The 17,282-nt window shown below is 38.2% G+C and overlaps 2 protein-coding genes across 8 annotated transcripts in view; one reads left to right on the forward strand and one right to left on the reverse strand.

Moving 5' to 3' along the window:
- Positions 1-9,919, forward strand: part of ARL1 (ADP ribosylation factor like GTPase 1) — a 34,424-nt gene extending 24,505 nt beyond the window's left edge. For 4 of the 5 annotated variants that reach the window (XM_057316154.1, XM_057316155.1, XM_057316156.1 and 1 more), the window contains 2 exons: positions 4,639-5,876; positions 9,057-9,919. The gene's annotated coding sequence lies outside the window, so the exon portion shown is untranslated. The remainder of the gene's footprint in view (positions 1-4,638; positions 5,877-9,056) is intronic. The other variant, XM_057316157.1, reaches the window with a different exon arrangement.
- The window catches only part of UTP20 (UTP20 small subunit processome component), a 91,478-nt gene that overhangs the window by 11,190 nt on the left and 63,006 nt on the right, over positions 1-17,282 (reverse strand). For 2 of the 3 annotated variants that reach the window (XM_026499814.4, XM_044384486.3), the window contains 13 exons: positions 15,531-15,670; positions 15,189-15,271; positions 12,366-12,682; positions 11,205-11,344; positions 10,818-10,974; positions 7,210-7,308; positions 6,156-6,323; positions 4,619-4,785; positions 3,794-3,935; positions 2,793-2,909; positions 1,226-1,396; positions 656-787; positions 39-149 (listed from right to left, as the gene is read on the reverse strand). In XM_026499814.4, coding sequence (XP_026355599.2) covers positions 39-149; positions 656-787; positions 1,226-1,396; positions 2,793-2,909; positions 3,794-3,935; positions 4,619-4,785; positions 6,156-6,323; positions 7,210-7,308; positions 10,818-10,974; positions 11,205-11,344; positions 12,366-12,682; positions 15,189-15,271; positions 15,531-15,670 — 1,944 coding nt within the window. The remainder of the gene's footprint in view (positions 1-38; positions 150-655; positions 788-1,225; positions 1,397-2,792; positions 2,910-3,793; positions 3,936-4,618; positions 4,786-6,155; positions 6,324-7,209; positions 7,309-10,817; positions 10,975-11,204; positions 11,345-12,365; positions 12,683-15,188; positions 15,272-15,530; positions 15,671-17,282) is intronic. The other variant, XM_026499815.4, reaches the window with a different exon arrangement.

A 17,282-nucleotide genomic window follows, 5' to 3' on the forward strand; every position in this document is an offset into this window, starting at 1 on the left:
CCCAACCCTTGCTGTGGGAATAAGGTCTCTCTACAGACCTGTCTGCACTGGACTCTGACAGGTTCACTTTGCGCGGAAATCGCCAACTTGGATACTTTCCGCATGACATCATCGATTTCCGGGACCAACAACTTTCTTGATAAAATGGCCTAAGATACAAAAGGAAAAGACATCTCATTTCATGTTCTACTGCAGATGGATGTAAGCTGACCTGATGTTAAAGCAGTCGTAGGCGACTTCAAAAACAATGAAAGAAATCTCCAAAAGAAAAAGAACATATTTAAAAATGTTTAAAATGGTAAATTTTAGGATGGTAAATGATAAATTTTATATAATATATATATATATATATAACAATTAAGAAAAAAAAGGAAAAAACCCAATGACCAATACAACAAATACAAGCATGGTATTTTTTTACCTATATTTATTTCCTATATTTTTACAGAAGTCTCTGAAAGTGTTAATAGAGTTCATGTTCAAACATCTTAATAAGTAGATATATTAGCTTACAAATAATCCACCAAAATCATAACAATGTTTATAAATTAACTTTGGAAATCTACAGCTAGTCAAAACACCATGTTCCACATTATTCTGAGTATCTAACCTGAGACTCAAACTGTAAAAATCCAACATTGTGGTGACACCGTACCTTCAGAAGACCAAATGCAGTGGCCTGTCTTGAAGTATCATAAATGTCTTCCTCAGCATATGCTAGTAGAACTTGAAGCTGCTTTTCAGTTATCTGGTAAGACTTCACTTTCTTCACAAGTATGGTCACACACTGCGAATTACAATAGTGAGGTTAACAGCCAGGACATCCTACAAATGAAGATCCACCGAAATGGTATGGACTTAATACAACATCAGTGCTTTTTTACACAGGCCTTAGCAAAGTAATCTGGAAAAAATTTTGACCAAGACCACAAAGGACTATGGGGAAAAATATAACTTTTATGTTAATTCTGGTCCTGGCTTTTTTTTTTTTTTTTTTTAAAGATTTTATTTATTTATTTGACAGAGAGACAGCCAGCGAGAGAGGGAACACCAGCAGGGGGGGTGGGAGGGGAAGAAGCAGGCTCCCAGCGGAGCAGGGAACCTGATGCGGGGCTCGATCCCAGGACCGTGGGATCATGACCTGAGCCAAAGGCAGCCGCTTAACGACTGAGCCACCAGGCGCCCCTGGTCGTGGCTATTTTAAGTACAACTGAAAACACCTCACCTTGAAACAATTTACCACTAGGTGGAAGTTCTGGCCTCTGGCAGCCCCAAGTTTTGCATAGTCCTTCAGCAAAAGGAAAAGGTGTTTGGTCAGCGGTTCTGCTTTTGTTTCTATGGAAGGCAGAGGGAACCTCAAGACCCAGATCAGGCATTGTAAAGCGCCTGTGATCACCTGAAAGACAAAAACAAAACCAATCAACTTATGTAGTGTCCAAACCCAATAACTCAGCACCCGAGGCCGTGCAGACTCTAAACGCAATCAAGTTGAAAAAGTTGAATACTCTGCCCAGCCCAGTCTGGAAGAACTATACCAAAAGTTTAAGATAGGGAGGTTTCCTATTCCCTATGGTAGAACTTCCTGCTTCTCCATGGCAAGTCAAGAAATACTGCAAGCAAATAAGAAAAAGGGGTCACTGTAATCTTAACCTGTATAAGTAAATGACTGGGTGGGCTGGCCAATTTTAGCACGTTTTGTGTGTGGAAAAATACATTATAAATGACTTCTATTTTCTAGAATGGTACTTTAATCCATTCTAAGCGTATGTATATAAGGCATTCTAAATATTAGAAATACAAAGATAGAGAACACCATCCCCCTATTTTCTTTCTTTTAAGATTTTTTATTTTATTAAGAAGGCTCCATGCCCAGTGTGGGGCTTAAACTCACAACCCTGAGATCAAGAGTTGCATGCTCTACCAGCCGAGACAGGCGCCCCACACCATCCCTCTATTTAAGGAGCAGACAGCTGGCTCAGAAATTAAGCATGGGAACAATACACTATAGAATTTAATAGTTAAGTGCTGCCAAAAGATATGAAAAACATATGCTGAGACCGAGCGATTACATGAGAACCCCTGAACCTCTGGGCTAAGTCTAAGAGATGCTGAGATCAGCCAGTGCACCTAGCTCAGCTCTACCCCAAAAGACCCACGCTGCTCTGGTTGCTGTATGGTTTTCTTGGGCTAGATTAGATGAAGACAGAGGAAAGGCCTTGAGAGTCAAAGGCCAGGGCTCAGATCCCAGCTCTGCAGTTTATTACCTACTTAACTACAGAGACGTTACTTGACCTCCTGGCACCTTCGCTGTAAGAGAGGCAATCGGGAAATGGAGATGTGTAGGCTCTGGAGTCTGACACACTGGGGCTCATATACTGGATCTGTGATCTGGGCCAAGTCACTTAGCCCAAGGCCTAGTTTTCTCATCAATAAAACAGAACCACTAATAATATGTGCCTCACGGGTCGTCATGAGGATTCATACCAGTGAGGGGTAGTTGTATCAAGGATGATGAAGAGGATTAATGCTGACATGGGGACCCCACAACTCACCCTCATGACACGATGGTGAGGATCAAATGAAATACGTAATGTACGTTCCAGGGCTTGTAAAACTGTTAAAGGCTATCCAAATATAAGGGATTATTCCATTGGAAAGCAATGTAATGCAGCGAACAGAGGTAGTTTATAATATCATAAAGCCACTTAAAAACTCAATCATCTTGTGAAGCACAAGCCTCGAAGTTCTGGATATTGTGCACAACACAGCTCTTGTGAAGGTACAGAACTCACCTTTACATCCATGGAAACCAGGCAGTCTATGAGGAGAGAGACAAAAGGATCCAACATTTCCAGAACAGTCTCACTTGAAGACTTGATCTTGGAAGTCTTCAGACTCAGATGTAGCAGCTAAAAGATTCAAAACAATATTTCACAGCAGTTGCCCATAAAGACCAAATGAGTTAGGTGGAGGTGAAATGATTTTAAGAGACAAACATGAAATATGTTAAGATGCTTCTGTCTGATGTGACAAAAATGGAAGGAATGGGAAAAGGGTCTGGGAGACTCTCGCAAGTGAAGAAAGTGGGAGCTCAGGGTGCAGCTGAGATGCCACCTTCATTTGCCAAGTGATTACTCAGCATTTGCTTTGACTCAGGTGCTGGCTCCGCGCACAGGACACAGCAGTGATCACGATGAACACGGTCCTGCAGGACGGACCTCAGCCAGGCAGGCAGACTAGCAACTAACGAACTGTAAACGCAGTGTGCTTTGAGACTCTGTGGGGACCCAGGCAAAGGAAGGAGCAGGTGGTGAGGTCCTGGAGTGGGACGAGTGTGGGGACTAGAGAACTGAGGCCAGTGGGGCTGGGATGTGTTAGAATGGTACAACTGGAGGCTAGGCCCCCGGAGCCCAGACGAAGGACTGGGCTCTTAGGAAAAACAGGAGCCAGTGAAGGGTTTTAAAAAAGAAATAAAGGATCCAATTTTTGTTTTTAGAAGCTCACATATTTTTTAAAAAAAATTCAAAATCAATTTAGAGATGCCCATGCAAAACAACAGCGGACCCATAATAAATGTCAGAGGTCAGGATCCTTCATTCTGAGACAGGTACATCATCGAAATAAGCACTGGAAGAGAGAAATGGGAAACGGACCAATTCACCTTTAAAAAAATCCCGTAATTTATTTATGGTAAGGCATTTACAGTGGAAATGAGCAGTACTGGAAATTCAGCAGAGGATTAAAAGGCGCACTCACTGTGGGTAGCAAATCGCACTTTAAGGTTAATTCTTACCCGAAGCCCGGACTCAATAAATATGTGCATGTTGGTTTTCCTGCTCACAACAGCTTTCTGCCCACCTCGAACTGGCGTTGGGGGGAGCAGAAGACAGCTCTCGGGTGGGAGACGTGGATCTTGTGCAGGGGCTGCTGGATTTCTGTCAGTCACAAGGGAAGAACAGGGAGAAGAACACTGTATGCTGTATTCCAGGCAGTCACTGTGGCCCTGTCTGGCGATGCAGCCCAGCGCTAAGGCATGTGCTGTTCGCTGTGGGCATTTTTTCTCCTTTGACCATGAGAACCACAGAGATTCTCCGGCTGTTTATCAAAGTGGTAGAACAACCCCAGAAAGAGATATCAGACTGGTGAACACACAGTTAAGATGGATAGTAAGGGGACACTCCATTTGATTTTTGAAAATATATGCCAAGGAGTTTCTTTCAGAACCCAGGAGCAAAATTCAGAGGAAGTTATTTTAAAAGCTTTTAAGTTTCAAATATCTGTTTAATCAGAGCAAAAGGTATATATTTAAAATATATCCTAACTTTGATTCAATAAATAAAACAAAAATGGTCTCAGAGAAATACCAAAACACCTGGCTGCTGTCACAGCTAACTCGTTCATTTATCGAAAAAATAATCTCCAGGTGAAATTTATCACTTGGAAGGACGTTAGCCCAAACACCAGAAAGTAGTACCATCTTATATATATACATACACACACACTACTAAGGTAAATTATTAAATTAATCCACTTATGAGTAAATAAGAACTGAATGGCGTATCAGAAGCAAGCACCTAAGGATAGGTTTTGGGTTTTTTGTTTTTTCTTTCAAACTTACTTTTCTTTTTCTGTTAACAGGGGGAGATTTTCACTGACCAAACCATAACTGAGCAATAGAACGGATTCTGCCGTCATTTCCTGATTTACAATTAATCCTGCTATGATGCGGCGCAAGGTTTCGTGAACTTTCCGGGCCTGTTTTAAGCTTGTGGTGTTTTGTAAGATCTAAAGGCAAACATAAATATCACGCTGAGGTAACACAGGACTGCATTTTCGTTTGTTGTAATGGTGGTTTTTAAATTATATATTTGCTTTTTAATATATGTTTGGTTTTGTTTTCTAATTTAAAAAGAAACATTCTTAATAAAATTTCAAAAAGAGCATACACAGTATTATCTACACATAACCTCAATCCCAGAGACAACCACTATCACCAGCAAGTGTGCTCTGGATATCTCATACTCCCTCTTGTGCTCTCTGGTGGTGAGACCGCAGGGCTCAGGGCTGGAGATACGATGTGACACTTGGAAGATGTCAACCCTCCAAGTGCGTTACAGGCAAGCACACACACATACACGACAGTAACAAAATGTAGTCACTACTCATCTGAAACCACGCTAATAAAGTGCTGTGATGGCCAAGCCTCAGGGTGTGATATTAGTCACTGGGCCAAATCAGAGGAACTTAATGAGAATCCAGGACCATCAACCCCAACACAAGCCTCAGCACTTTATAGCTATTCCTTTGCATAGGACATGGTGTTAATAACTTTTATTACCTTGGACGGACTTGATATACATGGAAAATTCATGTGCTCTGTTGACTCTTTTTCAGCCTCAAAACCTATCTAACATTCTTACGTTTAGATAAGATGAGTGCATTGTAGGAACAATACAGAGTTAATCTAACACCAAAACCTTTGGAATTAACATTTGGTTAATTCATGTCATTAAATAGTGCTGGTTTTAGTACATAAAATTGTAATAAAAGGAATTATTAACGTTTATTGAATTTTCACCCCTGCATTAGGCACAGAGAACATTATGAAGGTAAGTAAACTACAGTCTCTGCCCAACAGGAGGCAGAATGAAAACAGTGCAGAGAATGTGAGCTTTGGAACAGGAAGATCTACCACTAAATCCTTACTTTCTTCCTTAGCCACTTTTCTACCTTTCTGAACGTGCATTTTCTTATTCGTTAGATCGAAGTACCACTGATCTCAAACTGATTGTGCGGATTAGAAGTGATAATGAAACAATGCTTAGAACATAATACATGTTCAACAAATGCCACTTGGCAATCTGACTCCACAAAAGGTACGTTCTTAGCTGCTGACTTGACCCAGCTATAAAATTCACCTGCATTTCAATTATTTTGCTTCTGTATCACATGGTTTACATCCAGGACTCTGGTTCTTGGTTTAGAATGCCCAACTAGGGCTGCCAGCTAGTGGCTATATGGTACAGGTGCCCTTAGCACCAAAGGAAATCCTGGGAGTCAAGTGGAGCACTTAGGTTTATCCTGCATGGTGGCTCTTTCCAAGAACTCATGATATTGTAACATGAGGATCTCCTGTATTGCATTCAAGTCCTTACCTCTTTTAATGGAAGGATAAGTTTTGTAACCTGATCTTTCCCTACAAACTTGCCCAGGATTTCATAAGAATCATAACTCTTGCTTCTTCGTGCCTCCATAACTTTGGAGAGGATCTGCTTCACTTCCTTCTCTTCAGCAATGGCACCAAACAACTCATGGTTAAAAATCTTTGAGAGAAAAAAGCCAAATGGCAATTATATGCAATCAGCAAAATATGTCAACATAAGCAGTCTCTGATACACCCAGATCAAGGCAAAGCAAGTCAGACAGAACTGAAATTAGATGGTAGGAATTCCTATTAGATTCCACTTTTTCAAGGTAGTTCAGGGACCAATTACTGAAAGGCAAGCAAATACAGAAACACCGAAAGGTCTTTTCTAAGGGGAAATGGAAGAAGAATACTATACATATTTACATATATAATTATAGAATAGATAGACAGGTACTTCTTCTTTGATATTACCAAAGAGTAGCTGAATTTCTCTTTAAAAACTCTTATGATATTTGCAACTTAATTATCAAAACTGATGTATTTAATTCAAAATGTTTAAGTGTCTACATTTTTTTTTTTTTTATGAACAAACAAAGGCTGTGTGGCAAATTTAGTCTCTTCTTAATCCCACCCCCAAATTACCACATTATCCAATTTTAAGTTTATTGTTATTAATTTTTCATTATTCTATTTTTCATTATTATGGGTAAAGCTTTATACTTTTATATAAACCCCAGACTAAATGTATCTTTGATTATTCCTTTAAAACAGATTCTTCGAAGTAGTTGAAATTTTTGCTTATTTTAAAGCTCTTGATACACAACATCAGCTTTCTTTCCAGAAAGGTTATACCAAAACTCATGACCTAAAGGGATGGCAGAGTGCCCATCTCATGTCACTTGATCAGCTTTTTAAACTCTGCTAATCTAAGAGATAAGACAGTATGTTATTTTCATTTCTATAGGCTGTAATTATTTCTTAATTTGTGAACTGATTTTCTGTGTCTTTTGCCTAATTAAAAACAAAACAAAACAGTGCAATTCCCTTTTCCTAAAACTTACCTCAATCATTATATCTAAGCAAGAGTCCAAATCCCCAACTTGCAGCTTGTTGGTGAGGCCTTGCAGCAACATGTAAACAGTGAAAGTTAGCACATGGACCTAAAATGAAATGCACAGTAACAATATGAATGGTGAAGAATCCCACACTAGGAAAAAAATTAGATCTAAGAAGTACTGCAGAGAGCACTCAGAGTAATATCCGTCATTACTGTAGGGAGAAACTTTGACAAATATCACCATGTAAAAGACTACAAATCACTTTGTACAAAAGATGCTCAGAAACACATTACTATGCTTGGGATCTATTACTGTGACTAAACCAGGCCACTGATTTATAAAGAAAGGCACAAGAGCCGTGAACTTTAAAAACCAACCTGTGCATTAAGGAGCTTGCCAATGTTAAATACAATCAAAGCTGTTCTGAAGGAAACAGACAAATTTTTGCCCTTAATAGTAACCATAGCTAACATTCCTAAGAGCTTACTATGGGCTATTAATACCATTGTATTAATACCTCATACATGTATTAAATCATTTAATCCTCACTCACTGTATCTATGGTGTAGGTGCTATATTATCAGCACTTTTCAGATGAGGACGCTGAGGCACAGAGAGATCAAGTAACTTGCCACAGGCTGCAAGGGTAGGCAGTGGTACAGTCAGGATTTGAAACCATATGGACTGGTGCCAGAGCCCCTGTTCTGTATCACGATTCTATGTTGCCTCTCAAGCTTTCTGCATTCTTTATGCTGCTTCTAATGCTATAAAATTATCACAGTGAACATCAGATAATGATCACAGGCTAAGGAAACATAATTGGTTGTCAGTACCTAATTGGTTATCAATATATAGATTGGATTTGATTTTTTAAGTAATCTCTACACCCAACGTGGGGCTCAAACTCAACCCCAAGATCAAGAGTTGCATGCCCTGACTGAGACAGCCAGGCACCCCTCGACTGGGTTCTAAAGGCACAATTTTGTATGTATCTACTGGAGATCTTTATGTACTTTATATACTTAAAATGTTTGCTGTGGGCTTTATACTTAAAAGTCCTTTGGGGGGGAAGGATGAAGAATGACATTTGAGGAATATAGTTTTGATAGCGTTAACACTATTAACCGTATTAACACTAAAACCCAAACTAGTTGTTCTTTCATCCCTATTTTAATTATTTTAACAAATCATGGAATGGACTTAAAGAACAGGTGGTCAGAGAAAAAAGGGCTACTCATTTAAATATCTCAGGTGCTCCATTAAAATATGAATGAATCCAAAAGATGGAGATATACTGTATTTATCCTTCTATGCCCGCTGCCTAACACAGCGTGTCACATAAAGCAGCCACGAAATAAATGCTGGTTGGAAGAGCAGAATAAAAATGAATACTGACAGGGGCTCTGATTCCAGGTAAGATGGAAAAAGCACACTCTACTCTGTCTCTCCCACTGAAAGCAGCTGTAACACCTGGAAAGGATGCACGGAACAGCTGCTAGAGAAGAACACTAGAATGCAAGCCGAACTTCCAGGGAGTTTACCACTGTTTTCTGTTCAGTATCCCCCAGCTAACATGAAGTGGATGCCAGGACGCAGGGAACTCTAGGAGAAGCCCCATAGCTTAATGAGTAGGAGCAGGAACACATAATGCTCTAAGAGAGGGAGGAAATCCCTGTTTTTTCTTCTGTTTTCCATTCTTCCAGACCCCTGGTGGTGGTGGCACTGGCCTAGAAATAGGAATTGGGAAAAGCCACAACTCTGTGGGAAGGGACCTTCCTCTGCTTCAGTGGAACTACATGCCCAGAGGGTAGGCCGACTCTAGCTACTCTTCTCTTTCTGTTTCATCACAGGTTGGCCCCTCCTGTGGGCACAGCCGTGGGAAGTGCATGGCGAAGTGGGAGCAATAAAGCCCCAGCTTTCTACCCGAAGGACTGAAATGAATGTTAAACTCAAGTGCTAGCAAAGAAACTGAAGATATAAAGAATTAAATGGAAATTTTAGAACTGAAAAACCTAACAACCCAAATAAGAAATTCACTGGATGAGCCCAGCAGCAGGATGGAGATGAAAAAGGAAGGAGTAAGTGAACCTGAAGACAGATCAGTAAAAATTATTCAACAGAAAGAAAGAACTGAACCAGTGGGACAAAAACAGAAAGCCTAACATTCATTTCACTGGAGTTCCAGGAGAGGACAGAGTACAGTGCAGAAAAAGTATCTGGAGAAATAATGGCTCAAAACTTCCACAACTTGGTTAAGAAGCTCAGCAAATCTCAAACAGGGTACCTCCCCTGTCCCCGTCCAACTGCAGAGCAAACTCAGACACGTCATAATCAAACTACTGAAAAATAAAGGCAAAGAAAAAGTCTTTAAAGCAGCCAGAAGAGAAACGATGCATTACTTAGAGGGGGACAATGATTTGAATAACTGGATTAGTCATCAGAAAGGCCAGAAGAAAGTGATCCAGTATTTTGAAAGTGCTGAAAGAAAAGTACTGTCAATGATGACAGGAAACTAAGAGCATTCGCTGCCACCATACTTGCCCTACAAGATTGCTGACGGAAATTCTTTAGACTGAAGGGCAGTGATTACCAGAAAGAAACTTGGAAATTCAGAAATGTAAGAGCAGCAGAAATGATAAATATCTGGGCAAACTGACAGACTATTTCTTCCCTCTTGAGTTCTTTAAAATATATTTGACAATTACAAGCAAAACCTCTACCACTGCCTGATGAAGTTTTCAATATATAGAGATATAATAGACAACAATAGAATAAAAAAAGGGTGAAGGGATCCATATGGTGGTAAGTTTTCTAGATTTCACTTGAAGTCGTAAAACGCTGATTCTAAGTAGAATATTAAAAGTAAGTATGTATATGGTAATTCCTAGAGCGACCATCAAAAAACTATACAGAGAGACAATTAAAATGAATACTGACCTTTTTAGTGTGTTAGATATATAACCTATAGAATAGGAAGCTTACCTTTGAGCAAATTCAGATACAGAAACTACCAGGAGTCTTGACTGGGTACTCGAAAAGAACAAGCGACAGTGTTTCTCAAACTTGAGAAATGCAGAAGCATAGGTCAGGTGTAGGGCCCTAAACTGTGCATTTCTACCAAGCTCCCAGGGGTTGCTGATGGTGCTTATCCAAGATCCACACCTGCTAGCCAGCCATGTAACTACTCAAAGAGCTTTGTATTCCACCTGGAGATCCTATTATTTTTATCACTTATAGTATATGGTTCAACTCTTAAACAAATGTATGTGTTCTTTATTATGCACATTTGTGGTAATACATTCAACATGCATTCAACAAGAATATTTTTTAACGACTCAGAAAATACAAAACTTGTTATCAAATGCTTTGGGGAAAAAAGACAGGTTATATAACCCAGGCCTATAAGTGTCTTTATATTTAAATATAGGAGTTTTTCTAAAAATAGATTTTCAATATGCTGATTAGAAACTTGTGAATATTCTTGATTGCTACTGCAGTGCAGCAACCTTACTGAAGACAGACAAAAAGCACCATCACTTACAGTGTTCAAATTGCAAATATTTGAATTTCAATCCAACCTGAGTGAATATAAGGCACATAATGCCATTTACCTGATATCCACGGACAAGGGTAGTCTGTAATTCTTTTAAAATATATTGTAGGTAGTGGACACCCAGATCTTCTATTATTTTTGCTAGCGTGCTGCGTGCAATGTCTCTGATTTCCTGTGCTCTGTTCTTGAGGAGGGCACATACTTTCAGTAAAATACTAGAAAATGAAAAGTTGAAAAGGACTAATCAAAACACAGAAGCAAATAAAAATACAAATATCCTTTTGTCTCTTAATTATTTAGTACCCAAATTTCCCAATTAAGATTTGAAATCACAGCAAATTGTGACAGTACTTCTCCTCTTCCTCACAAGAGAGATTCAACAGTCAGGAAGAAAGAACCAATTTTTGAGTTTCACCAAGCTTTTCTAATTTATCACACAATATACCTTGGCAGATTAGCTTCCATAACTTCTTGTGGAAGGGACTGCATTAGCTTAACCATGGCAAAGGCTAAAGGAACTCGAACTACTTCCTCATCATTCACAACCTTGGATTTTATGAGCTTGTGTTCTTCTTCCCTTTTAGTCTGTAAGGAAAATTTAGGTTAAACTAATACAAAAATGGATCAGGGACCTACAAACACTGCAACCTTGCATTTAAAAGGTAAGCTCTTTTGATACATCTTATGACCATTTCCAAGTTTACTGTCTTAAAAAACAAACTGAATTATGCAATTTGAGAATAACCCTCTAACAATTATAAAACAGGAGTAAGAAGGTTTTTTTCCGAAGGAGTAACCAGAAAAAAATAAAGCCAAATTTTCACTGATGTAGATTAAGACTGCTGTGAAATATGTAGAAATTGTAAGAAATCTGTATCTCAGTTGGGATTTTCAAGACTTTGAGTGACACTGTTGGTATATAAGAAATACAGTGCCTCAAATAAGAAGTTATATTTACAAATATACAAAATGATCAAATCAATATTTTACACCAGGGGCTGGCAAACTTCTGTAGAGGGTCAGATAGTAAATATTTTTAGCCCTATGGTCTCTGTGGAAGGTACTCAACTCTCCTGTGGTAACGCAAGAGCAGAATTAGACAACATGTACAACAGTGAGTGTGACCGTGTTCCAATAAAGCTTCCTTTACAACAGCACGCTGCAGGCTAGCTCCAGCCCGTGGACCACAGTCTGCCAATCCATGTTTTACACTGAGAAGGAAAGGCTCTGACTTCATGAGAATCCACTACTAAATGTTATCCCTGTTAACCAGGACGAAGATGACTTTTAAACAGCAGAGAAGATGCTGAAAAGGGAAACATACTCTAATTTTTAAAAACTTGTTCTTTTTTGGAAATGAGAGTCATCTCATTAACTGCTTAGGAGATAGCCTCTATCTACCACATGAAAACCATAATGAAGAAACACTGCTGCTCAGCTCCAGCAGGAGAGGAACCTAAGGATGATGAGACAGATCAAGGGAGGTGAACTGTAAATGCTGCGGTAAAAGAAAATCCAGAAGGTGAAGTTAGGAGCCTCAGTCTGACAGGGCCCCACAAACACCCAGGTTCACAGAGACACCCTGCGTCCCAAACAGAAGGGTTACCGTAGATGCCAGGCACTTGTGTAGCCGGGGTAGGATATCCCCAGTTATGGTTCCTTGGATATTCTTAATCGTTCTCTCCAATTCTTCCTTATTCCGAGGAAGGAAAGAGAGGGACTCCGTGATACACTCAGGTTCTCTAGCTGATGTCCCTTCACAATCAGCTGGATCAGGATTTCCCAATTCTTTGTTGTTGTCTGACAAGCTCTTACATTTGTTTTCCTTCTCTTCCTCATCCATTTGCTCTAAATCCATGGTTTCATTCTCTGGCAACTCAATCACTTCTATTGTGTCTATGTTTAGTAAACAACAAAAGTCACCTTAAATCAAATAAGGAAACAACATAGTTGTGTTACGTAGTCTTCCCCACCAACATCCAATAAAAATTAGTCATCACTATGGGGAGGCAAGATAAGTGCTAAGGAAACAGCACTAAATGAGAGGGTTATGGTTTTTTTGCTGTCTTACAGTTTGGAGCCTAATGATGAATAGAGACAAGTAAACTCACAATTATGAGGGTGAGAGAGCAAGTATAGGGTACTTTGGGAATATACTGGGAGGCTAGGGCGGGAGGAGGGTCTTAATCAAAAGGAAGCTTCCAAAAGTACTGTGGCTGGAGGGTTCCAAAAACAAAAACCTATACTCATGAGCATGAAAATCAAAATGGCAGCCAACATTCTCATGCAGGAATGTCCCTTACTACAGGGTTCAGTTTATTAAAGAAAATTAGGCAGTACAGTACTGTGGGGCAAGTTCAGGCTTGGCTCTGCTAACAAGCCATGTGACCAGACTAGGCTTTGGATTCTTTTAAGCTGGAGATGGTGCCTACCTTGCAAGGGCTATTGTGACGATTAAATGAGATAAAAGTCTATAATGCACCCAAAATATGTTTCTGACACTTCACTGACTTTCAAAAATGGTACCTATTAGTCTTTATTTTGTTTACTGGCTATGTAGCTTTGGGAAAGTTACTTTATACTTTTGAACTGTAATTTCTTGTATCAAAAATAATGGGGTATGACACCCAGTGCTTATTATTACCACATGTGCCTTCCTTACTACCCATCATCTGGTTACCCCATCCCCCCACCCCCTCCCTTCTGTAACCCTTAGTTTGGTACAGAGTCTCTCATAGTTTGTCTCCTTCTCTGGTTTCTTCCCAGTCCTCCCTCCCTTTCCCTGCGGTCCTCTGTGCTATTCCTTACGTTCCACATATGAGTGAAACCATATAATAATTGCCTTTCTCTGCCTGACTTATTTCACTTAGCATAATCCCCTCCAGTTCTATCCATGTCAATGCAAACTAACGAATTGTTGAACACTACGTCTAAAACTAATCATGTACATATATTGGCTAACTGAACATAATAAAAAAGAAAGTGGAAAAAAAAAAAGAAAAATACCCATTCAAGTCCTTTCCTCATTTTTTAAATTAAAAAAAAAAACCTGGGGTAACTAACAACTAAGGTTCTTGTAAGATTCTTATGAAAACAAATAAGATAATGTCTGTAAGGGCCCAGGTCATAGTAGGTGTTCAATAAATGTTTCAAACTTCAGTCATATCTAAGAAGAAAAGAGATAGTTAAGCAATTAAGTATTTTAATTTTTAATGTTTCTGTTTATGCAAAATTACAAAATGCAGATTCCACTGCATTTTAATAAAGATAAACCACTAAGGGGCTTTAGTACACTAATGGTTTAAAACACACTTAAGTTCCTACAAATTCAAGCCAGTCTTTGCTATTAATTAGTGTGGCTCTACGGTGATTTTACTGTGAATCAAAGAATTAGAAATTTTGACTAGGAAGGAATGTTGGAGTAGTGCAAACTGAGGGCCAGAATATTTCAATGTTTTTAGCAAAAACAATTAGTCTCTTGGCCCATTTAAGTGTTCATTCTTTTCTTTTAACAGGTTAAGGAAATTTCTAATTATTCCTTATTTGATAGAACACACACTGAATTTAATCAAATGTTTCCCTTGTGTCTCTTTAGATGACCACATGCTAATATGTTAAATTCCAATAACCAATTATACCAACTTCATGAGTTAGTGGAGGCTTCCTCTATCAATCATCTGAAATGGAAAGCATAAGCTTGAAATTATCCATTCCTTAAATATTTATAGGACTTGCCTATAAAACAGTGTGGACCTTGTATTTTCATCAGGAAGTTTTTAACTATAGAGTCAATTTCTTTAGTGGTTAGAGATACACCCAGATTTTCTATTTCTTCTAAAGCCAGCTTTTGTATTTTATTTTTCTAAGAATTTGTATATCTCACTCAAGTATTCAAATTTATAAGTACAAAGACCATAACATTATTTCACCTTTTTCATTTAATTGTGACCTTTTAAAATTCCTAATGCTGTTTATTATGCCTTCTATTTTCACTGACCAATTCTGACAGAGCTTTGCCAATTTATAATCTTTTAAAATATCTATTTTTAGCTTTGATGATCTTTCTTATTATATCTACTTTGTATTTTATTATTTGTTGCTCTAATTTTTAATTCTTTTCTTATACTTTCTTTGCATTCGTTGCTTAATGTTCTTTCTATACACGCAGGTGGCAAAATTGGATTTCTATATAAATAATCTACAGCTCAGATTTTTTACCCATATAATTTAGACTGGCTTTCTCTATTGTTAAATAAGTTTTTACACAAATACTAAACCATCTGCTTTAACTTCTTCCTGACTCATTAACTAGTCACTGCTATAGGAGCAGAAAAAGGTGGTAAGCTGAGTTTTGCCATCTTTAACTCATCATCATCAATTATCCAAAAACAGAATGGAAATTTAGTTTAAGAAAGTTTTAAAAACTTACTTTCATCATTCTGGATTTTTCTCACTTTTTCTTCAAGAGTTTTGTGGTCAAAGTGGAATGCTTCTAACACTATTACTAGCAAACTGTTAAAAAAAAGAAGGTACACAGAAATGTTTGTTTGAGTCACAACATCATTCAATGATTAAAAGGAAACATTTAAAGACTTACAAACACTAAAATTATTTTTACCTGTTTTAGTTATTTTTTACTTTAACAAACATTAGCATAATCTCATTAATACAAGGTAAAAGTAAACTGAGATTAGCAAGACTACTTCAAGAAACAATCCAAAACTGACATTTTAAAAACAAAAAAATAAGAAGTTTGGCCCTATGTACGTACCTGACACCCAACTTTTGATTGATCTGTCCTGTCTGTAAAACATGAATGAAATGTTTCAAGTAATACATATATGCTGACCAAGACAGATGTCTGCAAATAGCTCCAATAACTTCTGTGGCAGCAATGGTTATATTTTCATGCTGTAAAACAAATCAAGAGCATCAACACGGAATAACATTTGCTAACAAAATACAGAGCTAATTTCATACACTGAAAAGCTTAGACAGTAGGTGATCAGCAATCATAGAAAGGAAGGAATGCCCATACTCCATTTCCCCCCCAGCTCTAAAAAAGATGCTGTCAAGTAAAGGAATGACACTGTACTTTAATTAAAGAGTATTAATGCATTTGGGGCTTTTTTCCATTCAGACCTCTCTGATGGGTTCAAGCCATCAGAGTGAATGAAGTAAATTCATGTGTAAAAGTTGACAAACACTAAAGTTAACTTTAAAGCACAGCTCAGCATTCAACAGTACACTGCGTTGGAGGCATCTCTTTCATGCCATCATAAAGAACAAGGACTGGATTTACCCTCATACCGTAAACTAGAAAAGTAGAAAAAATATATGGAACAGCAGTTTTCAGACTCTGGACATCAAACAGTATACTTCAGTGCTCCCTTAGAGAAAGGTGACAAATGAAGTGTGTCTTATAATTGCCCTAATTCATAGTGTCACAGCACAGGAGGAGAAACCCAAAAAGGGCCCAGTGGTCTCCCTGATGTATGGAGACAGCATTGAGGCTGTGGCAGCTAGAGTCCACAGGGCAGAGCACCAGAGAGGAGAGAGCCACGCAGAGAGGAAAGCTGCACAGGCATACCAAGAAGCAGAAAAATATTTCTCATGAGAAGAAAAATCAGCCAGTTGGAACAGACCCAAAAACGACACAGATGATAGACTTATAGTAGACAAAGGTTAAGACAAATGATAAAATTAAATTCCATAAGATTAAGAAGGGAGAGGAAAGCAACGACATGTTAAGGAGAGAGAGTTAAGATATAAAAAAGGCCCAAACTCAATGTCTAGAAATGGCAAAGTCATTATGGGAGGGAAGACACACTGGATGGGATTAAAGACAGATTAGGCTCTGAAGAAGAAAAGATTAGTGAACTTGAAAAGACGGTGATACAAAAGTGAAACAAAATGAAACTCAGAAAAAAAAGTAATGGGAAAAAAAAAAGAGCCTCAGTGTACCTGAAACAACTCTTAGTGGCCTTATATACACCGTGGTCTCCAAAAGCAAGAAGGAACCCAAAAGTATCTTTGAAGAAATAATGGCCCAAAATTTACAAGTTTGAAGAACACTACAACTCAATAGATCCAAAAAGCTCAATGAACTCCAAGTACAAAAAACATGATTTTCTAGGCAGCCAGAAAAAAAAAAAAAAAAAAAAAGATAAGTTACACTTAGAGGAACAAAGATAGGAATGACTTCTTGTTGGAAATGATATATACCAGAAGACAGTACAGCAATTATCTTTAAAGAACAGAAGAAAAAAAAAGAACCTGTTCAATCTAGAATTCCATACCTAGAAACATTATCTATAAAAGCAAAAATGAGAAAAGATAAATAAGAACTGAAAGAATTCATCAGTAGACCTGTGCTACAAAAAATTTAAAGGTCTTCCTGTCAGGAGTAGAATGATACAGGAATATGTCTGGATCTACCCAAAGGAATAACTGGGAAATTGTAATTAATTGGAAGTGACAAGAAATTATAAATATGTAAGCAAATATAAAAGATCTTTCCTTA

This window comes from Ursus arctos, unplaced genomic scaffold, assembly GCF_023065955.2.
Source record: "Ursus arctos isolate Adak ecotype North America unplaced genomic scaffold, UrsArc2.0 scaffold_21, whole genome shotgun sequence".
Classification (NCBI taxonomy): domain Eukaryota; kingdom Metazoa; phylum Chordata; class Mammalia; order Carnivora; family Ursidae; genus Ursus; species Ursus arctos.